Source organism: Convolutriloba macropyga, chromosome 5 (genome assembly GCF_964194025.1).
Source record: "Convolutriloba macropyga chromosome 5, txConMacr16.3, whole genome shotgun sequence".
Classification (NCBI taxonomy): Eukaryota; Metazoa; Xenacoelomorpha; order Acoela; family Convolutidae; genus Convolutriloba; species Convolutriloba macropyga.
In genome coordinates, this window is record NC_134472.1 from 33950943 (window position 1) to 33976872 (window position 25930).

The 25930-nt window shown below is 34.0% G+C and overlaps 2 protein-coding genes across 3 annotated transcripts in view; one reads left to right on the plus strand and one right to left on the minus strand.

The window, feature by feature from the left end:
• The window catches only part of LOC142339968 (uncharacterized), a 293075-nt gene that overhangs the window by 80731 nt on the left and 186414 nt on the right, over positions 1-25930 (plus strand). The gene's annotated exons all lie outside the window — the stretch shown is intronic.
• LOC142339342 (uncharacterized) overlaps positions 1-25930 on the minus strand; it is a 62881-nt gene that overhangs the window by 19141 nt on the left and 17810 nt on the right. The window contains exons 2-8 of one of the 2 annotated variants that reach the window (XM_075389323.1): positions 24080-24180; positions 23840-23993; positions 17690-17810; positions 17483-17559; positions 17276-17396; positions 17026-17107; positions 16602-16923 (exon numbers count right to left, since the gene is read on the minus strand). In XM_075389323.1, the coding sequence (XP_075245438.1) occupies positions 16602-16923; positions 17026-17107; positions 17276-17396; positions 17483-17559; positions 17690-17810; positions 23840-23993; positions 24080-24180 (978 nt within the window). Of the gene's footprint in view, positions 1-16601; positions 16924-17025; positions 17108-17275; positions 17397-17482; positions 17560-17689; positions 17811-23839; positions 23994-24079; positions 24181-25930 lie in introns of those variants that run through there. The other variant, XM_075389324.1, reaches the window with a different exon arrangement.

Genomic DNA, 25930 nt, shown 5'->3' on the forward strand with positions numbered 1-25930 from the left:
GAGTACTGAACAGACAGTCAATGGCATTTGGCTTTACCATGTTATCCCGTTTAAGAGCACGAAAAGTGAAAAGCATCAGACAAAAAATCATCAGGCAAAAAATCGAATTAAAACAGCCTGCCGATTGCCGGAAAATAGCCGCCGTTGACGGGGATCGGGATTGAAACAAACATATCGAGGTTGACAGAACTTTTCTTCTGTGTCTTTCAGTTAGATTCTAAAACTATACTTAATTCAGCTTATTCAACTGCAAATTATTAAGCTTAATATTAATTTGAGCTAGCAATAGATCTAACGAACTTTGTTGACCTAATGCAATGACTTAACGACCGGGATTCATCGGTTTATCCCGTTTCTTTTGATGTTGTACGTTTGACATTGACCGTATTCACCACATTGTGTATTTCAATAAGTGAAAGAATTCAAAATCCTTTTAGTTGAGAAAGTGAATCAGAACTGCCACCTCGCACCCTGAAATTGTCTCCTCAAAACAGTTTCGGTGAATCTCAAGGCGGACTAGTAAAGCGTAAGTCTCTAAGAGAGCTGGCTGCTCATCCACTTGATGCGCTCCGAGCGCTACCTGTTTATCCCGTTTTTGAGAATGAAAAGTCAAATGGGTCACAGGTCATAAAAAGACCACAGGTCTAATATAATTACAACACACCTCGTTTGAGAGCAATTGAAAACACAGCGCCCCAATAAAATTTAAATTCTTTGTATTATAAAAATTAGATCGCCTGAATAATGGCTCTTGAGAGGCTGACGGCAGCGATTAAAAAGACCAACACAAACCAAATAGATTCTACAAGCTTCGTTTAAGAACTATATATTATTGCGTCTAACCAACCTTTTGAGAACTGTTTTTCTTTTCAGATGAATTCTGTAGAAACATTAAAAACAAAATTCAGTTTCGGAGTAATATTCTACTTTAAATGAGGCAATTTGCTCCACTGTTGAACTTAAAAGTGACGAATGTAGGACAAACTCAAACCATCAACTTCGGTCTCCTCAGCAGTTTCAGTTACATACTCAGAGACTAGTAAGCCTAAAAGAGCTGTACATCGACTTAACGCCCATTCGGTAGTACTAACAACCGGATTTAAAAATACCAGCAGTGAGAGAATTGCAAAAAACTTTGATTGAGGGCAATTAAACAGACTTGTTCCAATTCTGACAATCAAACGAAGTGACACGAATCAGTACTCAATTGCAGTTGGATGTAAAACTTGCTCAGTACTGATTTACACTTGGATTTCAGTAAGGGTTGACCTTACAACAGTCCAAAAACTAAAACTATTACCATAGCCGGCCGATTGACGTAAAATATCCACCGCTGATCCCACTGACCGCCTTTGGGAATAAAACAGAAAAAAAAGTTGACGACAGTAATATTTTTTACTGAGTGTAAAAAAGTGTTCCAATTTCTCTGCAGTTTCAACAGATTCGCTTAGCGTGGTTTATTCCGTCGCTAAAGGAGAGCATAGACTTAGTACTGATAGTAGTTAGCAGTATTCTCAACGAAATTTTGATAACTTAATTATCTTGCGCTTTAAGGGTTTATACAATTTCTTTTGATACCGCGTTTTGTTGACTGACCTTAAAGGTATTTGGGTAAATTTGCCGAAAAAAATAAATTGCATTCAGTTGAAGCAGTGAGTGATGTAAGTCAGTCGTGACTTATAAAAAACAAAAAACGTGATCAAAAGGTAAAACGAATAAAACATCAGGACAAGTCCAGATCTACTATTCAGAACTTTTATTAAAAAAAACAGTAAAACAACAGTTAAATTCAAAGGCCAATTGCAAAAAAACCACAAGCGCGAAAGCTAATTTTTGTTCAAACACCCTTTCCCGATCCCCTCTAAAATTAGAGCAAAACAATTTCAGGCCACAAAATTGCTCGCTTTTTCGCTCCACTTCCCACTTTGGCTTCAATTTGACTTCAAAAGTTGTCAAAAAGTGTGAACAGATCTTAAAAAGCAATGGCCGGAAGAATTCCCAAACAATTCGAAGCAGACAATTGATAATCATCACTGACCTAATGCGCACCCCGAATAATTATACTTAACATTGAAATAACAGCAAAATAAGAGAAAAAATACTGACAAAAACCGATATAACATTAAGAAATTTTCTTTAAATTGCGACTCCAAACAAACTATTGGCAAAAGACCTTGTAATACAGTCTAATTTAAACACAAGATTGCCAATCGATAGGTAAGCTTAAAAAATGGGCTCAAAACAAGAAAACCGAAGGGTAAATGTTGACAAGAACAAAATTGCACAAATGTTCAACTATAAAATTCTGTTACAAAATTCTCTACAAAATGCTAAAATACCACTTCCCAAATATTATTCTTAGAGAAATTGCTAGAGTGTTCTGCTATATCAGTGAGTCATTTCAAAATTACACTTAATTCAGCTTCTAAACTGAAGAATATTAAGCATAATACTAACGCCAGCTAGCAATCGCTTTATTAAATTTTGATAACCTAATGCACTATGACTTAGTGACCGGGCTTTATTGGTTTATCCCGTGCTTTTGATTTTGCACATTTGACATTGACCGTATTCACTACATTACGTAATTCAATACCTTGTAATACAGGCTATTTTAAACAAAAATTTGCCAATAGATAAGTAGCCTTAAAAAATGGGTTCAAAACAAGAAAACCGAAGGGGAAATGTTGACAAGAATAAAATTGCAAAAATGTTCAACTATAAAATTCTGTCATAAAATTCTCTACAAAATGCTAAAATACCAGTTCCCAAATATTATTCTTAGAAAAAATGTCTTAGAAAACTGTATTCTGCCAGATCAGTGAGTCATTCCAAAATAACACTTAATTCAGCTTCTAAACTGAAGAATATTAAGCATAATACTAACGCCAGCTAGCAATCGCTTTATTAAATTTTGATAACCTAATGCACTATGACTTAGTGACCGGGCTTTATTGGTTTATCCCGTGCCTTCGATTTTGCACATTTGGCAGTGACCATATTCAATACATTACGTAATTCAATACCTTGTAATACAGGCTATTTTAAACAAAAAATTGCCAATAGATAGGTAACCTTAAAAAATGGGTTCAAAACAAGAAAACCGAAGGGGAAATGTTGACCAGAATAAAATTGCAAAAATGTTCAACTATAAAATTCTGTCACAAAATTCTCTACAAAATGCTAAAATACCACTTCCCAAATATTATTCTTAGAGAAATTGTCTCAGAAAACTGTGTACTGCTAGATCAAAGAGTCATTCCAAAATTACACTTAATTCAGCTTCTAAACTGGAGAGTATTAAACATAATATTAACGCCAGCTAGCAATCGCTTTAATAAATTTTGATAACCTAATGCACTATGACTTAGTGACCGGGCTTTATTGGTTTATCCCGTGCTTTTGATTTTGCACATTTGACAATAACCGTATTCACTACATTACGTAATTCAATACCTTGTAATACAGGCTATTTTAAACAAAAAATTACCAATAGATAGGTAACCTCAAAAAATGGGTTCAAAACAAGAAAACCGAAGGGGAAATGTTGGCAAAAACAAAATTGCAAAAATGTTCAAATATAAAAATCTATCACAAAATTCTCTACAAAATGCTAAATTACCATTTCCCAAATATAATTCTTAGACAAATTGTCTTAGAAAAATGCACTGCTAGATCAGTGAGTCATTCCAAAATTACACTTAATTCAGCTTCTAAACTGAAGAGTATTAAGCATAATACTAACGCCAGCTAGCAATCGCTATAAAAAATTTTGATAACCTAATGCACTATGACTTAGTGACCGGGCTTTATTGGTTCATCCCGTGCCTTTGATTTTGCACATTTGACCGATTCAATACATTACGTAATTCAATACCTTGTAATACAGGCTATTTTAAACAAAAAAATTGCCAATAGATAGGTAACCTTAAAAAATGGGTTCAAAACAAGAAAATCGAAGGGGAAATGTTGACAAGAATAAAATTGCAAAAAGGTTCAACTATAAAACTCTGTCACAAAATTCTCTACAAAATGCTAAAATACCACTTCCGAAATATTATTCTTAGAGAAATTGCTAGAGTATTCTGCTAGATCAGTGAGTCATTCCAAAATTACACTTAATTCAGCTTCTAAACTGAAGAGTATTAAGCATAATACTAACGCCAGCTAGCAATCGCTTCAATAAATTTTGATAACCTAATGCACTATGACTTAGTGACCGGGCTTTATTGGTTTATCCCGTGCTTTTGATTTTGCACATTTGACATTGACCGTATTCACTACATTACGTAAGTCAATACCTTGTAATACAGGCTATTATAAACAAAAAATTGCCTATAGATAGGTAACCTTAAAAAATGGGTTCAAAACAAGAAAACCGAAGGGCAAATGTTGCCAAGAACAAAATTGCGAAAATGTTCAACAATAAAATTGTCACAATTCTCTACAAAACGCTAAATGACACTTCCCAAGTTCTATTCTTAGACAAATTGTCTTAGAAAATTGTATTCTGCTAGATCAGTGGGTCATTCCAAAATTACACTTAATTCAACTTCTAAACTGAAGAGTATTAAGCATAATACTAACGCCAGCTAGCAATCGCTTTAATAAATTTTGATAACCTAATGCACTATGACTTAGTGACCGGGCTTTATTGGTTTATCCCGTGCTTTTGATTTTGCACTTTTGACATTAACCGTATTCACTACATTACGTAATTCAATACCTTGTAATACAGGCTATTTTAAACAAAAAATTGCCAATAGATAGGTAACCTTAAAAAATGGGTTCAAAACAAGAAAACCGAAGGGGAAATAATGGCAAAAACAAAATTACAAAAATGATCAACTATAAAATTCTGTCACAAAATTCTCTACAAAATGCAAAAATACCATTTCCCAAATATAATTCTCAGACAAATTGTCTTAGAAAAATGTATTCTGCTAGATCAGTGAGTCATTCCGAAATTACACTTAATTCAGCTTCTAAACGTAAGAGTATTAAGCATAATACTAACGCCAGCTAGCAATCGCTTTAATAAATTTTGATAACCTAATGCACTATGACTTAGTGACCGGGCTTTATTGGTTTATCCCATGCTTTTGATTTTGCACATTTGACATTGACCGTATTCAATACATTACGTAATACCTTGTAATGCAGGCTATTTTAAACAAAAATTTGCCAATAGATAAGTAACCTTAAAAAATGGGTTCAAAACAAGAAAACCGAAGGGGAAATGTTGACAAGAATAAAATTGCAAAAATGTTCAACTATAAAATTCTGTCACAAAATTCTCTACAAAATGCTAAAATACCACTTCCCAAATATTATTCTTAGAGAAATTGTCTTAGAAAACTGTATTCTGCTATATCAGTGAGTCATTCCAAAATTACACTTAATTCAGCTTCTAAACGTAAGAGTATTAAGCATAATACTAACGCCAGCTAGCAATCGCTTCAATAAATTTTGATAACCTAATGCACTATGACTTAGTGACCGGGCTTTATTGGTTTATCCCGTGCTTTTGATTTTGCACATTTGACATTGACCGTATTCACTACATTACGTAATTCAATAGCTTGTAAAACAGGCTATTTTCAACAAAAAATTGCCAATAGATAGGTAACCTTAAAAATGGGTTCAAAACAAGAAAACCGATGGGGAAATGTTGACAAGAACAAAATTGCGAAAATGTTCAACAATAAAATTGTCACAAAACTCTCTACAAAATGCTAAATGACACTTCCCAAGTATTATTCTTAGACAAATTGTCTTAGAAAATTGTATTCCGCTAGATCAGTGGGTCATTCCGAAATTACACTTAATTCAGCTTCTAAACGTAAGAGTATTCAGCATAATACTAACGCCAGCTAGCAATCGCTTTAATAAATTTTGATAACCTAATGCAATATGACTTAGTGACCGGGCTTTATTGGTTTATCCCATGCTTTTGATTTTGCACATTTGACATTGACCGTATTCAATACATTACGTAATACCTTGTAATGCAGGCTATTTTAAACAAAAATTTGCCAATAGATAAGTAACCTTAAAAAATGGGTTCAAAACAAGAAAACCGAAGGGGAAATGTTGACAAGAATAAAATTGCAAAAATGTTCAACTATAAAATTCTGTCACAAAATTCTCTACAAAATGCTAAAATACCACTTCCCAAATATTATTCTTAGAGAAATTGTCTTAGAAAACTGTATTCTGCTATATCAGTGAGTCATTCCAAAATTACACTTAATTCAGCTTCTAAACGTAAGAGTATTAAGCATAATACTAACGGCAGCTAGCAATCGCTTTAATAAATTTTGATAACCTAGTGCACTATGACTTAGTGACCGGGCTTTATTGGTTTATCCCGTGCTTTTGATTTTGCACATTTGACATTGACCGTATTCACTACATTACGTAATTCAATAGCTTGTAATACAAGCTATTTTCAACAAAAAATTGCCAATAGATAGGTAACCTTAAAAAATGGGTTCAAAACAAGAAAACCGATGGGGAAATATTGACAAGAACAAAATTGCGAAAATGTTCAACAATAAAATTGTCACAAAATTCTCTACAAAATGCTAAATGACACTTCCCAAGTATTATTCTTAGACAAATTGTCTTAGAAAATTGTATTCCGCTAGATCAGTGGGTCATTCCGAAATTACACTTAATTCAGCTTCTAAACGTAAGAGTATTAAGCATAATACTAACGCCAGCTAGCAATCGCTTTAATAAATTTTGATAACCTAATGCACTATGACTTAGTGACCGGGCTTTATTGGTTTATCCCGTGCTTTTGATTTTGCACATTTGACATTGACCGTAATCACTACATTACGTAATTCAATAGCTTGTAATACAGGCTATTTTCAACAAAAAATTGCCAATCGATAGGTAACCTTAAAAAATGGGTTCAAAACAAGAAAACCGATGGGGAAATGTTGACAAGAACAAAATTGCGAAAATGTTCAACAATAAAAATGTCACAAAATTCTCTACAAAATGCTAAATGACACTTCCCAAGTATTATTCTTAGACAAATTGTCTTAGAAAATTGTATTCCGCTAGATCAGTGGGTCATTCCGAAATTACACTTAATTCAGCTTCTAAACTGAAGAGTATTAAGCATAATAATAACGCCAGCTAGCAATCGCTTTAATAAATTTTGATAACCTAATGCACTATGATTTAGTGACCGGGCTTTATTGGTTTATCCCGTGATTTTGATTTTGCACATTTGACATTAACCGTATTCACTACATTACGTAACTCAATACCTTGTAATACAAGCTATTTTAAACAAAAAATTGCCAATAGATAGGTAACCTTAAAAATGGGTTCAAAACAAGAAAACCGAAGGGGAAATGTTGACCAGAATAAAATTGCAAAAATGTTCAACTATAAAACTCTGTCACAAAATTCTCTACAAAATGCTAAAATACCATTTCCCAAATATAATTCTTAGACAAATTGTCTTAGAAAAATGCATTCTGCTAGATCAGTGAGTCACCAAAAACACGGTAGGGTAAACATTAAAGAACAATTAAAAAATGCTAAGAAACAAATACCTGAAAAATAAGTAAAAATTATTTCAGTGAAAATTGCCACAAGAGTCGTTTTATAGTAGAAGCAGCTATAGAAAATCTCCTAAATAGGAGATGCCAAAAATGCTACAAAAAGCAAAAAATCAGAAGAATTAGGCAAAAACTACAAAAATTGAAAGAAATTGACAAAAATTTGATCAATTTTACACAACTTCGAAGCAACTCAAAACAAATAACCAAATTGCAAGACCATGAAAAAGTCTGAAACAACTATTTTCAACAATACAAATCCCGAAATGCAAAACATTGAACAAGAAAAAACTGCTTTAAACTTAAAAAGCTAAAATTGAATATAGAAGAGTAATATTTCCTTCAAAGTATTAAAAACGTTTACGAACGCATCATCAATAGTTTAGAAACACCCTTGACGGAGTAAATTGGACTTTAAAAAAACTTTTGGAAAAGCCAAACGTGATCAACGAATTTCGCTCTCTTAGCGAAAATTTGTTCACACCTACTTTTCTAGCTATCTCTAAACGTAGCCGTCAAATTGCCGGAAAATAGCCTCCTTCGAACCGCTTGAAGCACGTTGTGATTGAAACAGAAAAAGAAAAAATTATGAGATAGAAAAGGACAGAATTTTTTCAAGTTTCAAATTGTTCTTATTTGGTGTGTAAATTCTTCATATTCGGTTAGATTCCAAAATTACACTTAATTCGGCTTCTAAACTGAAGACTATTAAGCAAAATACTGACGCCAGCTAGCAATCGCTATAAAAAATTTTGATAACCTAATGCACTATGACTTAGTGACCGGGCTTTATTGGTTTATCCCGTGCTTTTGATTTTGCACATTTGACATTAACCGTATTCACTACATTACGTAATTCAATACCTTGTAATACAGGCTATTTTAAACAAAAAATTGCCAATAGATAGGTAACCTTAAAAAATGGGTTCAAAACAAGAAAACCGAAGGGGAAATAATGGCAAAAACAATTACAAAAATGATCAACTATAAAATTCTGTCACAAAATTCTCTACAAAATGCTAAAATACCATTTCCCAAATATAATTCTTAGACAAATTGTCTTAGAAAAATGTATTCTGCAAGATCAGTGAGTCATTCCAAAATTACACTTAATTCAGCTTCTAAACTGAAGAGTTAAGCATAATAATAACGCCAGCTAGGAAAAGCCAAACGTGATCAACGAATTTCGCTCTCTTAGCGAAAATTTGTTCACACCTACTTTTCTAGCTATCTCTAAACGTAGCCGTCAAATTGCCGGAAAATAGCCTGGAGACTTCTATAGCCTGTGGAATCTGCAATCCAATGAAAAAACTCGTGCCAAACGAAAACTGAAGGGTTCCACACCCGAGGGCTCCGACCCTAAAGACTCTCCTACTACTACTACTACTACTACTACTACTACTACTACTACTACTACTACTACTACTATGACTTAGTGACCGGGCTTTATTGGTTTATCCCGTGATTTTGATTTTGCACATTTGACATTAACCGTATTCACTACATTACGTAATTCAATACCTTGTAATACAGGCTATTTTAAACAAAAAATTGCCAATAGATAGGTAACCTTAAAAAACGGGTTCAAAACAAGAAAACCGAAGGGGAAATGTTGACCAGAATAAAATTGCAAAAATGTTCAACTATAAAACTCTGTCACAAAATTCTCTACAAAATGCTAAAATACCATTTCCCAAATATAATTCTTAGACAAATTGTCTTAGAAAAATGCATTCTGCTAGATCAGTGAGTAACCAAAAACACGGTAGGGTAAACATTAAAGAACAATTAAAAAATGCTAAGAAACAAATACCTGAAAAATATGTGAAAATTATTTCAGTGAAAATTGCCACAAGAGTCGTTTTATAGTAGAAGCAGCTATAGAAAATCTCCTAAATAAGAGATGCCAAAAATGCTACAAAAAGCAAAAAATCAGAAGAATTAGGCAAAAACTACAAAAATTGAAAGAAATTGACAAAAATTTGATCAATTTTACACAACTTCGAAGCAACTCAAAACAAATAACCAAATTGCAAGACCATGAAAAAGTCTGAAACAACTATTTTCAACAATACAAATCCCGAAATGCAAAACATTGAACAAGAAAAAACTGCTTTAAACTTAAAAAGCTAAAATTGAATATAGAAGAGTAATATTTCCTTCAAAATATTAAAAACGTTTACGAACGCATCATCAATAGTTTAGAAACACCCTTGACGGAGTAAATTGGACTTTAAAAAAACTTTTGGAAAAGCCAAACGTGATCAACGAATTTCGCTCTCTTAGCGAAAATTTGTTCACACCTACTTTTCTAGCTATCTCTAAACGTAGCCGTCAAATTGCCGGAAAATAGCCTCCTTCGAACCGCTTGAAGCACGTTGTGATTGAAACAGAAAAAGAAAAAATTATGAGATAGAAAAGGACAGAATTTTTTCAAGTTTCAAATTGTTCTTATTTGGTGTGTAAATTCATATTCGGTTAGATTCCAAAATTACACTTAATTCGGCTTCTAAACTGAAGACTATTAAGCAAAATACTGACGCCAGCTAGCAATCGCTATAAAAAATTTTGATAACCTAATGCACTATGACTTAGTGACCGGGCTTTATTCGTTTATCCCGTGCTTTTGATTTTGCACATTTGACATTAACCGTATTCACTACATTACGTAATTCAATACCTTGTAATACAGGCTATTTTAAACAAAAAATTGCCAATAGATAGGTAACCTTAAAAAATGGGTTCAAAACAAGAAAACCGAAGGGGAAATAATGGCAAAAACAATTACAAAAATGATCAACTATAAAATTCTGTCACAAAATTCTCTACAAAATGCTAAAATACCATTTCCCAAATATAATTCTTAGACAAATTGTCTTAGAAAAATGTATTCTGCAAGATCAGTGAGTCATTCCAAAATTACACTTAATTCAGCTTCTAAACTGAAGAGTTAAGCATAATAATAACGCCAGCTAGCAATCGCTTTAATAAATTTTGAAAACCTAATGCACTATGATTTAGTGACCGGGCTTTATTGGTTTATCCCGTGATTTTGATTTTGCACATTTGACATTAACCGTATTCACTACATTACGTAATTCAATACCTTGTAATACAGGCTATTTTAAACAAAAAATTGCCAATAGATAGGTAACCTTAAAAAACGGGTTCAAAACAAGAAAACCGAAGGGGAAATAATGGCAAAAACAAAATTACAAAAATGATCAACTATAAAATTCTGTCACAAAATTCTCTACAAAATGCTAAAATACCATTTCCCAAATATAATTCTTAGACGAATTGTCTTAGAAAAATGTATTCTGCTAGATCAGTGAGTCATTCCAAAATTACACTTAATTCAGCTTCTAAACTAAAGAGTATTAAGCAAAATACTGACGCCAGCTAGCAATCGCTATAAAAAAATTTGATAACCTAATGCACTATGACTTAGTGACCGGGCTTTATTGGTTTATCCCGTGCTTTTGATTTTGCACATTTGACATTAACCGTATTCACTACATTACGTAATTCAATACCTTGTAATACAGGCTATTTTAAACAAAAAATTGCCAATAGATAGGTAACCTTAAAAAATGGGTTCAAAACAAGAAAACCGAAGGGGAAATAATGGCAAAAACAAAATTACAAAAATGATCAACTATAAAATTCTGTCACAAAATTCTCTACAAAATGCTAAATGACACTTCCCAAGTATTATTCTTAGACAAATTGTCTTAGAAAATTGTATTCCGCTAGATCAGTGGGTCATTCCGAAATTACACTTAATTCAGCTTCTAAACTGAAGAGTATTAAGCATAATAATAACGCCAGCTAGCAATCGCTTTAATAAATTTTGATAACCTAATGCACTATGATTTAGTGACCGGGCTTTATTGGTTTATCCCGTGATTTTGATTTTGCACATTTGACATTAACCGTATTCACTACATTACGTAATTCAATACCTTGTAATACAAGCTATTTTAAACAAAAAATTGCCAATAGATAGGTAACCTTAAAAATGGGTTCAAAACAAGAAAACCGAAGGGGAAATGTTGACCAGAATAAAATTGCAAAAATGTTCAACTATAAAACTCTGTCACAAAATTCTCTACAAAATGCTAAAATACCATTTCCCAAATATAATTCTTAGACAAATTGTCTTAGAAAAATGCATTCTGCTAGATCAGTGAGTCACCAAAAACACGGTAGGGTAAACATTAAAGAACAATTAAAAAATGCTAAGAAACAAATACCTGAAAAATATGTAAAAATTATTTCAGTGAAAATTGCCACAAGAGTCGTTTTATAGTAGAAGCAGCTATAGAAAATCTCCTAAATAAGAGATGCCAAAAATGCTACAAAAAGCAAAAAGTCAGAAGAATTAGGCAAAAACTACAAAAATTGAAAGAAATTGACAAAAATTTGATCAATTTTACACAACTTCGAAGCAACTCAAAACAAATAACCAAATTGCAAGACCATGAAAAAGTCTGAAACAACTATTTTTAACAATACAAATCCCGAAATGCAAAACATTGAACACGAAAAAACTGCTTTAAACTTAAAAAGCTAAAATTGAATATAGAAGAGTAATATTTCCTTAAAATATTAAAAACGTTTACGAACGCATCATCAATAGTTTAGAAACACCCTTGACGGAGTAAATTGGACTTTAAAAAAACTTTTGGAAAAGCCAAACGTGATCAACGAATTTCGCTCTCTTAGCGAAAATTTGTTCACACCTACTTTTCTAGCTATCTCTAAACGTAGCCGTCAAATTGCCGGAAAATAGCCTCCTTCGAACCGCTTGAAGCACGTTGTGATTGAAACAGAAAAAGAAAAAATTATGAGATAGAAAAGGACAGAATTTTTTCAAGTTTCAAATTGTTCTTATTTGGTGTGTAAATTCTTCATATTCGGTTAGATTCCAAAATTACACTTAATTCGGCTTCTAAACTGAAGACTATTAAGCAAAACACTGACGCCAGCTAGCAATCGCTTTACTAAATTTTGATAACCTAATGCACTATGACTTAGTGACCGGGCTTCATTGGTTTATCCCGTGCTTTTGATTTTGCACATTTGACAATGACCGTATTCACTACATTACGTAATTCAATACGTGATAGAATTTAAAATCCATTCAGTGAAACAGCGAGTGAAGTAAGTCAGAACTCAAGCGTGAAAATCGGTACCTATGTAAAACGAAAACCGTGAAAATAAGGTAAAGAAAATTTAAAAAAGGAGAGCGCCTAAATAATAGCCGTTGAGAGGCTGACGGCGGCTAATAGAACATGAACAGAAAACTACTCTCTTCTCTCCAATTCGTTCAACAGTTTGTCCCAAACACTAAGTTTTCACATGCAGTTTTCGACTTTTTTATCCCGTTTCACATCCACTGAAAAAAAATTAAAGAAAGACGCTCCACAAATTCAAATGATTTGGATTGCAAAAAAGGAAAGCACTTATACAATAGGTTGAGAGGCTGACGGCGACTATTAAAAATTGAAAACAAACAATGAAGCCAAGTTCAGCGCCGTGTTCATTTGGGGTTTCGTATTTTTCTCATCAATTGAGTTCAAATACTTAAAACCACTAATAGGACTCAAATGGTTCAGCGAAATTTTACAAAACAATAAGACAATCAGCTACTACAAATCCTTCAAACTTTGCTCGAGAGCAATTCAATTTTGAGATGATACAATTAATAAAATCGTACATTACTGTAAACACCGCAAATGTCAAAAATTGCAAGGCTCCTACACAAATAGAAAGCTTTCCCCAAAATATATCGAAGTGTGAAGCCATTATGCAGACATTTTGTCGAGTAATTTCTATTCCACTTCAATCCATATAGCCGGACAACAAAATTTCAAAAACATAGCCGACAGATTGCCGAAATTGCTGCGAAATTGACGGGGTGCCGTATAACACAGATAGAAACAGAGACAGATATAAGTTGAAAAAAAGTTATCGACGCCGCTCAAAGGGCCATGATAAAAAAAACGTTCAGCGATAAATTAATAAAGCTGACTAAAATTCACTCCGCATAACCCTTTTTATTAGGGAGCTTCATTAAACATACGAGTTCCTTTGATGCTAAATTAATTCAAATCAAAAGTAGGTTTTAGTGCAAAAGTTATTTTAGTGACAGAGTTATGCCACGTATAATAAAATCTAATCAAACAAATGACCTATAAACTTTTGCTAGAGAAGAGTGAGAAATGACGTCACGTGCGCAAAAGCCGTTACTGAGAGGAATAAATCATTTGACTCGAGGACATTTGACTTCAACAATGGCGTGTGAACGAAAAGAAAACAAAAAAGGGTCAGACGACGAAACAAAATATATAGGAGGACAAGTCCTGACACATTTTCAATCACTACACAAAAGACTAGACCTAAAATGTACAAATGGATTGCAAAAACCACAGAAAAAAAATTCTGATCAAAAAAATTAGCAAATATCGAAGTCGAATTGCCTGATGTGAAAACACACCCAGAAGATTGCCGGAAAATAGCCTCTATTTATTCGCCAAACCACTGTTGGGATCGAAAAAACAAAGCAAATGAAAAACTGATTAAAGTAAAAAAAACATTTCAAGTGCGAACTACTTTCATTTCATTTTGTTGTTAGACATACTCCAGTCACTTAAGATGAGGATACAGGGGCTAGTATCAATATAAATAAGCATTAAAGGTTGTAACTAAGACTTATAAGAACAAACCTCAACTAGCGGACATCTAAAATTGGGCTTAAAACTGTTAGAGCAACATCAAACTAAGACAATCAAAAGCCTTCAACCCTATATGAGCAACAGAAAAAAATCTAATAAATAGAATTTTTTCCAAAATTTTATGCTTTTAAGAATCCTAAAATTAACCGCAATTTATAAAACATAGCTGGCAGATTGCCAGAAAATAGCCGCAATAGCTTTGTATATCTGCAGTCTCAAAAAAACAGTAAAAAAGACAGACCAAAAAAATTCGTCTTTTCATTGAAGGCTGATATGTTATGTTTTGATTAAAAATCTGTTTAAGTTTTTGCTGCCTCTATTAGCTGCTATCAAATAACCTTTATTCAGAGTCGCACACAAACATTTGACCTTATCTATTTGAATTACAGTAAAGAAAAGTCAACTACAGAGTGAGGAAGTCATTTTTCAGAGTGAAGTAAGTAACGTGTGACTAAAAATCTATCACGCGCATGAACAAAAAAACTCGCTCCACTAAGAGCGAAAAATGACGACACACATGCAATTCAGTTAAAATTGCAAGAACGAATGAACAAAAAGTGGCTGTGACGTCATATGGTCGTAACAAAAATCATGAAATAAAAAAACCAAAAGAAGCCCAATAATAGCCCCAGCTATCGCTGTGCGGCTATTAAACAAAAACAACAGTTAAATTCAAAGGCCAAACGCAAAAAAACCAAAAGCGCCAAAGCTAATTTTTGTTCAAACACCCTTTCCCGATCCCCTTTAAAATTAGAGCAAAAGAATTTCAGGCCACAAAATTGCTCGCTTTTTTTGCTCCAATTCCCACTTTGGCTCCAATTTGATTTTGAAAGTTGTCAAAACGTGTGAACAGATCTTAAAAAGCTATGGCCGGAAGAATTCTCAAACAATTCGAAGCAGACAATTGATAATCATCACTGACCTAATGCGCACCCTGAATAATTATACTTAACATTGAAAAAACAGCAAAATAACAAAAAAAAATATTGACAAAAACCGATAACATTAAGAAATTTTCTATTGGCAAAAGACCTTGTAATACAGGCTATTTTAAACAAAAAAAATGCCCTATAGGTAACCTTAAAAAATGGGTTCAAAACAAGAAAACCGAAGGGGAAATGTTGACAAGAACAAAATTGCAAAAATGTTAAACTAAAAAATTCTGTCACAAAATTCTCTACAAAAAGCTAAAATACCACTTCCCAAATATTATTCTTAGACAAATTGTCTTCAAAAATTATATTCTGCTAGATCAGTGAGTCATTCCAAAATTACACTTAATTCAGCTTCTAAACTGAAGACTATTAAGCATGATACTAACGGCAGCTAGCAATCGCTTTAATAAATTTTGATAACCTAATGCACCACGACTTAGTGACCGGGCTTCATCGGTTTATCCCGTGCTTTTGATTTTGCACATTTGACATTGACCGTATTCATTACATTACGTAATTCAATACGTGATAGAATTTAAAATCCATTCAGTGAAACAGCGAGTGAAGTAAGTCAGAAATCAAGCGTGAAAATCGGTACCTATGTAAAACGAAAACCGTGATCATAAGGTAAAGAAAATTAAAAAAAGGAGAGCGCCTAAATAATGACAGTGAGCAGAAAATCTTGTAGACCTCAAACGTTTGATAATATTTCTTGAAAACAATGTATAGCTGCCGTTGACCCGCTTAACGCACATTGGGATTGAAACAGAAAAGAAAAAAATAAGACAAATTGACAGAATTTTTCTAAGTGTCAAAGTGTTCTTATTTGGTGTGCAAATTCTGAATATTCGATTAGATTCTAAAATTACACTTAATTCAGCTTCTAAACTAAACGCTATTAAGCATAATACTAATGCCAACTAGCAAGTGCTTTAATGAACTTTGATAACTTAATGCAGTATGACTTAATTACCGAGCTTTATATGTTTATCGAGTTTCTTTTGATTTTGCTCTTTTGACCGTATTCACTACTACATTACGCAATTCAATGAGTGAAAGTTAATTGAGCGAAAAAATGAGCGAAAAAGTTAAATGAGCGAATTTAAAAGGAGAAGGCTTAAGTAATAGACGTTGCGAGGCTGACGGCGGTTATTAAAGAGACAGCGCCCCAATAGAACTCAAATTCTTTGAACTGCAAAAAAAACGAACGCAGCCATACAACTACGCTCAGGTTACAGCTATAATAAATTTTGAGGTCTCAAGGAGCTACACTACCTCTCTATTGCTTTTTCGTATGCAGCAATCAAACAACGTGAAGTCATAGAAATGCGAATTGGGCAAACCTTTTGGACTGCAACAATTGTCTGCCGGGCGGTCACAATTAGACTCAATTTTGCTTTCAAACTCCAAACTTTCACCCCGCTCAATTGTAGTTGCCGAAGAAGAGGTTAAATTGTCGACAAAATTAGAGATTTGACTAGCTGAGCTCTGCTCCAAGCCAATGCCCTGTGCTAACATCTGTTCAGCTCCATTAAAGGAGGGAGGTGTGTACACTTTGTCCGTCTCTTCCACAGAGCAGATATTGGACATTAAGTATGGATGCAGACTGCAAACAATAGATGGCTCGTTTACGTAAGGGCGACACTGCTCTGACAACTGACGGAACTGAAAAGCAGTTCTGTATTGTATGACCAAATTATAAACATCTTTATCGGCTATTGGTATCTCCAATTTGCGCATTTCAGAGCCATATTCAACACAACTTACATTTTGGAAGCATCTGTACTTTGTTCTGTCTTCAATAAACTGAAGGACTGATTTGAAGCTCTTCGATATCGGAACAGTCAACCTAAAATCATATCTATACACGCATCAGTGCCTCAACCGTTTAAGGTTCTACAGGAAAAGAATTGAACATTTAGAGATGCTCCAAACATAGTTCAGAGCTTTACAGAATTGGTTCGGCTATACAATCAAATTGTAGATTTTTCGTTCAATGAGTTGAGGGCCTCTCTACCTGATGAACGGATTCTGCAGTCTTGCATCATTCATCAGATTCAATTCATGTCCGTTCTTGGGAGTGAACTCAAAGGTGACATTCTGAGGTAATTGGACGAAGGCGTACACGTCTCTGTTTTCTAAAAACATACAATCAATCACCAATTTTTCATATTCGAAGAACTAAAAGTAATATAATAATGGAAACAAAATGTCTAATTATTACTTGTGAACCGTTTGACAATTGGACACATTGGGGTCTTCACTCGCACCACTCTACCTGGTAGCTTAAGCACGGAAAACCTGAACAGAATACAATTCAAAGCGTCATATAAGCCACTCAGTTTCTCATTTTCAATGTAGCTAAATGAGGAAAGACTTTCGTCCAATTTTTCATTACTATATTAAGCGTTCAATGTATGAACAGTCTTACCCTTTATGTATCATTTCATTCAAGTTCTCTGCCGTTCGCTTGTTTAACTCCCGGTGAGTTTTTCGAAGAATTTCTCCATAGTTGATCAATGCGAGTACTTCCATGTACCGTTTACGAATTCCTGTTAAAGTAATTGGAATCAAAACGTTCAGTTGGACGGCCAAAATTTTGTTATCTCATACTAAAAAACTTACCAGTTTCAGAAAGGCTTTCAAACTATTATATCCATGCAAACATACATGAGCATGATAATTTTCCTCAGACTTTTGATAGTTTTTGGTTCCAAAAATTTCCCATTCCGTCATAGTCCGTAAGTATAGAAAAAAAAGTAAATAGAAAAGGATACATTTCGGATATAGCGAGCGCAACAATGAAGAATAAAATAATTCAACTATAATGAGTTTGAAAAATTTCAAAAAGGTCAAAGAGAATCTGAATTAAATTTGTTCAAATTAGCTTCCCTTAACACTTTATCAAACTGAACTGAATAACAAATTCGTAAGTACTTTCTTTTGAACAATGGGAAATATCGATAATAAACAATCTTGAAATTTTGACTGCAACAAAAAGTTTGACTTTTGTTTTCATGCTCTTTCTTCCCAATCCTTGGGACATGAAAGCCGATTGGTCGAATGAAATGACCATGACGTCGTATGGAAGCATAAGGCCTCAAACTCACTGGTCAAATTAATTGCCCTTAGAAACACATCTTTCGATAAAAAACATTACCAACGAACAAAACGTTTCAATATTTTTTTAATGTTTCAAGACAAAGTCTATCAGCAAGAAACTGAAACAAAAAATGCCAAAACAGCCGCCATTGATTCCGACAATCTCGCTCGTTATTGAAAGAAAAATCTAAAAACTGATCGCTTTATATTTTTAAAATGCCTATTATTTTGATCGAGTTTCGTAGTTGAAGACACTACTGTTTCTAAAACAGATGGTACATGGATTAGCATCATTAGCAATAAACATGAGAATTGGAAACTATAACTAATCAGAACAAAGTTTGGGCATGCAAAACCGGAGTTTATGAAATTATCCCAATTCGTTTTTCTTCGCTTTTTGGTATTGACCATGATCGATTTCGATTTCTTTGCTAAGTAGCTGCTGCTTGACCACACTCTGAGTATAATGAGAGTAGAGTTCAACTTAGAAGCCTAAGAAACATATTTCACGCAACAGGTAGAAAAGGCAGCCAAACTGGGTAAAGCGTGACAATTTTTTTTGACGAAGTTAAACATTAACCGGCAAACACCAAAAAAATCTAATTTTCAAGAATGCTTTCAACAGTTATATCCATGCGAGCATACATGAGCATGATAATTTTTACTTTCAATGTTTCTAGTTAGAAAGAGTTTTCCATTCTGTCTAACAGTAAAATATAGGAATAAATAGAAGGAGTTGTTTCTGCAATAGACAGCTCAATAATGAGGAAACATAGCTGGCAGATTGCCAAAAAATAGCCGCAAAAGATTCGTAGATCAGTAGAGCCGTAATAGTCTAAAAAAACGGTAAAAAAGACCGACCAAAAAAATTCGTCTTTTCATCTGTATAAGTTATTGCTGCCTCAAATAACCTTCATTTAGAGTGACACACACCCATCTGACCTTATCTCTTTGAATTAAAGTAAATAAAAGTCAATTTCAAATTGAGGAAGTCATTTTTGAGAGTGAGGTAAGTCAAGTGTGACCAAAAATTTAATCACGCGCATGAACAAAAAATTCGCTCCACTAAGTGCGAAAAATGAAGTCACGCACGCATTTCAGTTGAAACTGTAAGAACCAATGAACAAAAAGCAGATTTGAAGCGGTTGTGACGTCACATGGTCGTAAAAAAAATCGCGACGAAATAAAAAACATAGCAGGACAAGTCCTGACGTACAATTCAAAAAATTTTCATTGACTAAACAGAAAATTAGACCTAGAACGGACTATGAATGGATTGGGAAAACCATTTACAAAAAAATCTGGTCCAAAAAATCGAAAAAAAAACAGTAAAAATCAAAGTGAAATTGCCGCATGTGAACAAAAAACCACTAGCGAGAAAGCGAATTACTGTTCAAACACCGTTTTCTCACTCTACTTTAAAATTAGAGCGAAAAAATTTCACGCCGCAAAACCACTCGCTTTTTCGCTCCACTTCCTGTTTCGGCGTGACCAAAATCACTACTCCAATTTGACTTCAAAAATCATGAAAATGTGTGAACAGATCTTTGAAAAAAGACAGCGCCCCAATACAATTCAAATTCTTTGAATTGTAAAAAACCAAGAGAAGGCCAATAATAGTCCCAGTTATCGCTTTGCGGCTATTAATAAACCATTTCAACTATGTTGAAAACTTCAAAAAAGGTCAAAGAGAATCTGAATTAAATTTGTTCAAATTAGCTTCCCTTAACACTTTGTCAAACTGAACTGAATAACAAATTCGTAATCTCTCAAGTACTTTCTTTTTAAAAACGTGAAATAGCGAGAATAAACAATCTGGAAATTTTGACTGCAACAAAAAGTTTGACTTTTGTTTTCATGCTCTTTCTTCCCAATCCCTGGGACATCAAAATTAAACATATAGAGTGAAATAACCGATAGAGTGAAATAAAATAGCCGTCATTTGCATCCATAATGATACAGGTACAAAAATGACCTTCATTCAGATTGAGGCATCCTCATTTGACCTCACATCTACAAACTTATGTAATTTAAGTTAATCTGAGAGAGCTGAAAGGAGTCACTTTATTGAGTCATTTGTGACAAGAAGTCTCGCACGAGCTGGAAACTCGCCCCAATAAGAGTGAGAAATATCGTCAAGCACGCACTGTCAAAAAATTGCATAAATGAAGAAAAGCAAGCCGATTAGTCGAATTAAATGACCAAGACGTCATATTGAAGAAGGAGGCCTCAAAATCATTGGTCAAATTACTTGCACTTAGAAAGCATAAACCCACTTTTCAATAATACTATCAATAACGAACAAAATGAGAAACGAAAACAAATGCAGGCAGAATTCAGAAGTTCAAAAACAAGGTGTCGAATTCAAAAAATTGGCTACAAAATGAAACGAATAAATAGATCAAAGTATGTCAAATAATAAAAGTCATCAATAACTGCTAATAGTGTGACAAGACAAAACAAGCTAAATAATTAATGGCAGAAAACTTTTTTTTAAAAATGTTCCAAGACGTAAAGACCATCAGCAAGAAACTGTAACAAAACAGACTCCAAACATCAAGCGAAAACCGATGAGGAGCCTGATTCGATCATATAAAAAAGAAATACGGGTAAAACACAAATTTAATCTTTTTCAAAATAAATGAGGTGTTGAGCCAGAGTATATTAAAATCTCACATTTTATGAACCGTGGTGACAAGGCTATACAAACAAAAAGCAACTAACTAATACAACTAATTACATTTAATTATGTCTCATTAGAAAACCGATGAGACTTGTCATCATTGACGCTTATTGACAGGGGCATTAAACATAATCGAAAGAGTGCCAAAATTATCCACCATTGATTCTTAGAACCCCCATCGAGATTCAAAGAGAAACCTGAAAAAAGATCGCATTACACTTTACAGGTGCCTCCTATTCTCATTGAGATTTGTAGTCGAAGATACTCATGCTTCTAAATGAGAGGGTACAGGGATTAGCGTCATTAACAAAAAACGTGTCAAGACCTTGTAACTATAACTTATTACATCAAAGTTCGGTATTTAATATCGGACTATGAAATTATCCCAATTCTATTTTATTTCTCTTTTTGCTATTGTTCTGCTAAGCAACTGTTGCTTGAATCCATTCTGAGTAATAATAGAATAGTCAAACTTGCTTCGAGAAACAAAAAATATTTTAATCAAAACGTCGAAAAAGACGCAAAATTGGTTAAAAGGAGACAATTTTTTGAAGAAGCAAAAAAAACATAGCAGGACAAGTTCAGACTTACTGACCGACCAACTAACCAAATGAAAAATCTAAAGCTTGCCTAAAACTTGTATCTTATTGTCAACAGAGCACAGGACCCTTGAAGCAGAAAAGCATCACAGCGAAAACAATTTTAAAAATGAAAATTTTTCTCGTTCTTCTGACTCAAAGTCGTTGAAACACGTGACTTTATACTGAATCTTTTAAGCAAATGATGCCATTGAATGTCACAAAACAAAATCATTTATTGATTACAAAAAGGATTATTGATTACAAAAAGGAACAGAGTGACAAAAACACCAACAAACCAAGTAAAAAGTAAGAACAATCATTGACATGTTTGCAATGGGAGGCTCAGAGATAACTTATGGAACAGCAAAAAGGATTGAATTGATCAACTTAAACGGGACCAAAGGCCCATGAAAACCTTTACTTTTGAGATGAAGTGAAAAGAACAAAACAATTGAGGGCAAACCTAAAATAAGGCATTTTTTCCTGAAACAGTTAAAGACAAAACATACCCGGCAGATTGCCGGAAAAAAACCGCCGTTGATTCCCATAACTCTATTGGGATTGAAGGCAAAGAAAATATCAACAAAAATTGATTTTTGTATAAAAACATTTTTAAGTGCGATTTATTTCTATGTCATTTCGTAATTGAGCAGACTCCTGTCTCTCAGTGAGAGGCTACAGGGTCTAGTATCAATACCAATAAGCATTATAGATAGTGACTAAAACTTATGAGAACTGACTCTCTTTGTTTGGAATTGCTTTGCTGAGCAGCTGCTGTTTGAAAGGACTTTGAGCAGAATGACAGAAGAGTGAAACTAGCCTAGAGAAGTCAAAAAGATTTCACGCAAAATGTCGAAAAAGATGCAAAATGGGTAAAGCGAAAAAAAAGTTCGACGAAGTAAAAAAATGAGGACCACTATAATAGCGGGCTGAGAAGATGAGGGCGGCTATTAATACTAGTCAACTGAATACGATATATAGGCTAACTTTGCCCAAATAAAAATTCATTGTGACCTTTCACTACTAAGACTAAATTCTGAGACCAAAGAACAAATGCGGGGGTACTTGGAATGCTCACTAATACTCAAGGAAACATCCTGAAAGTTGCAAGAGCAGAATAATTCAGCACTGAAAAAAAACCGAAAATCAAAATATTGTTCTAATAGCCATTTCTCAATTCAGTTTATAAGCAGATTGAATAATTTCGCGCTTTAAAACTACTCGTTTTGTCGCTTGCCTTTGCTACTCCAGCGTGACTAAAATCACCACGTTAATTTGACTTGTCCGTGACATGAAAAATTCGAAAAGTGTGAACAGATCTTTAACAAAAATCAGTGCGCCAATACAATCTTAATCCTTCAGATTGTAAAACAGACCCGCAATAATAGCCGGCTGAGATGAGGGCGTCTATTATTAAGTACATCTAAGGTCGGAACTCAAAAAATCGCTATTATTATTGTATATACCTCAAAAACGTAGCTGCCCATTGGATGACACAAACGACAATTAAGCACAATTAGAACATATAATATCTTTATTATCATCAGCGAAAACTTCAAAAGAATAATTATTGCAACAAAAGTCAAGCAGCCACACGTGAAAAAAACATAACCCACTAAAGCCGATCGAATTACTCTGAAACGACCGGCGAGCGGTTGGCTTCAGTAGACTTGAGCGGTCAAGATTAAGAACCATGAAATTTTCAAAACAGTTTTGTATAGTAAGGCTTAGGACTCTTAAGAGAATTAATGCCCTCCGAGCGCTACCTGCTTATCCCGTTTTTGAGGACGAAAAGTCAAATGGGTCAGACGAAAAATTGAAGCGACATCGCATATCGAAGACCACAGGACTAATATAATTGCTACAAACTTCGTTTGAGAACTTATTAAAAATTTCTGGAAAAAATGTGTTCAATTACCAAACTCTCACTCAAACCTTCCATTTTAATCTTCCAATTTTTTGCTTCCGTTGCTCCTGGTTCGCAACATTATGGCCGTTATTGTTTGACGGCAGTGATTCTATTCTTTCAACTAAAATGTTGCAGGACTGGTCCTCTGATATCGCTCCTTTAGAGGCTTAAAACTTGAATTCTAAAACGGTCTGCAGACTTAGGGTCTACAGGAAATAATAAAGATTCCACTCCAACTGTAACGCTACTAGCTGAAAAGGTCACGGCTTTTGCCTTACTATTACTTCCCAAAATTGAATAACTTACCGCATTCTAATTTAATTTGAGGAAATGAAGTTATCCTCTTGATGGAACGAGTGAAGAAATAACGACATTGACGCGTGTCTCTGTTGTTGATCTCAGGTTTATTCTTCGATTTCTGTTCAAACAGCTTTGCGATTTTGTCAAAACAGCGCCCGTTCTATTAACAACATTAATTTTGATTCACAACGTTGTCATATCAAACTTTAGATTCTGCCGCAAAAACTTATGAAAAATATTACTAACCTCGCGCAGACCTTCGAAGAATACAATTTTCTCAGCTAGAGTCCATTTTTTGTGAGCGAGATTTCGACGAACGGCCCCCGGACTGTTGATGGGAACCTTATCTGAAACAAATATGGCGCCTTGTTGCTTTTCGGCCAATTAGACGGATAATGGTTCATTTGTTCTCTATGACTTCAAAATAAATTTGGCTACGTTCGACCTTTCAACTTATAGATCTACAGGATATATTAACCTTTTCGCCGTTTTAACAAGACGATAGGGAAGTTATACCCACATACAATCAATTGTTCACAAGCATCACTTATCAATTAGGGAAACGGATTCAGCTCAATATGGCATACTTCCAATGTATTAATACAGAAAAATTCAGACTTGCATCGCACGACTTGGTCTCGAACGACTGGCGAGGAAATCAATTAAGAAGGGGCATTAGGCTATAGAAACTTTTATGACGCAAAAATTTGTAACTACGGAGGGGTACGAACCCTCAGACCTTCCGGAAGAGAGTCCTGGACAGTAACCACTGTAAAGATTTAATTTTAAACGGGGAAAATCCAGAAAGATTGAGAAAGATAAACAAATTTTAAGAGGATTCAGCTCTAAAGTTAAAGTGCATTATTAGAATGCAAAATACATTTAAATGTAAAATCAAATTTTAAATATTAACCTGAACCGTTTATACTGACAATTGATATCAATGGAGATTCAGGCCAAAGTTGCTATTGCAATTTTGGTTTCGCAAAAATTTGAGAAGACGAGCTTATCTTGCTTCTGAAGACTTCATCTACTATTTTAAGAAAGCAATCAAACCCTAGCAATTCTTAAGTTTTCAAGTGCAAAAGATTTCATTTTATTGGGCGAGGTAAGTCACGTACGATAAAAATCTAATCACTCAAATGACCTAAAACCTTTTGCCAGAAAGAGTGAGAAATGACGTCACGCGCACAAACGCCGTTAGTAAGAGGAAGAAGTCATTCTGAAAAATCAAATTTTCTGCTTTGCTGTGCGAAATGTGCAACAAAAAAGAGCGCCAGACGACGGAACAAAAACAATTTTGTCGGAAGAATTCGGGAAGCAACAAAAGCAGATAACAAAGAAAACCGCAATGCAGCTGAAACTATTACTTTTTTGTCTTAAAACTTTAAATCTTTACCTCGCCAGATTTTCCGAAATGGTGAAATTTACAACGCTGTCACTATTAAAAGATTTAAGCATTTACATCATTGGAGCCAGTTAAAATTAAAACCGTGAGGACATCATTCAGTAGCAATACAACAAACCAAACAGGCTTAAAACACAAGACATAATTAGCACAGAGAAAATCACTGGAATCTTGATACCACAAAAGCTCACACCATTAAACCCATTTGGCAACGTTGAAAGATGACCCAATTTCTTATGATGGTCAAATACTGATAGGCTCAAAAACTTCACAAAGCTTAAAATTTCCATGAAATAACTTTGATACAAGCCTTAAAAAGATAGAACTCTGCAATCAACTGTGGGACCCAAAGGCACACTGTAAAAGCATAAGGCAGATACTCTTGGACACCAGTCTGATTCAGAAGAAGACAAAAATCAAGACTCATAAAACAAATTTTTTCGTTTTGGAGTCAATGCAATTGAAACAAACAAAATTCTCTATGTTCGCAATGATAGACAAAATGAGTGCAAACTATTGTGAAAAATAAATTAATCAACAAAACAAACGAAACAGAATATTCAAAAGCACAATAATAGTTTAACCAACACCAGGGCTCCAAATTCCCGGAAATTAATAATCAGTCAAAACGCCTACTGATTTCCAGCAAATCATCAGCAAATTTAAAATAATGAAACAAAAAGTCTAAG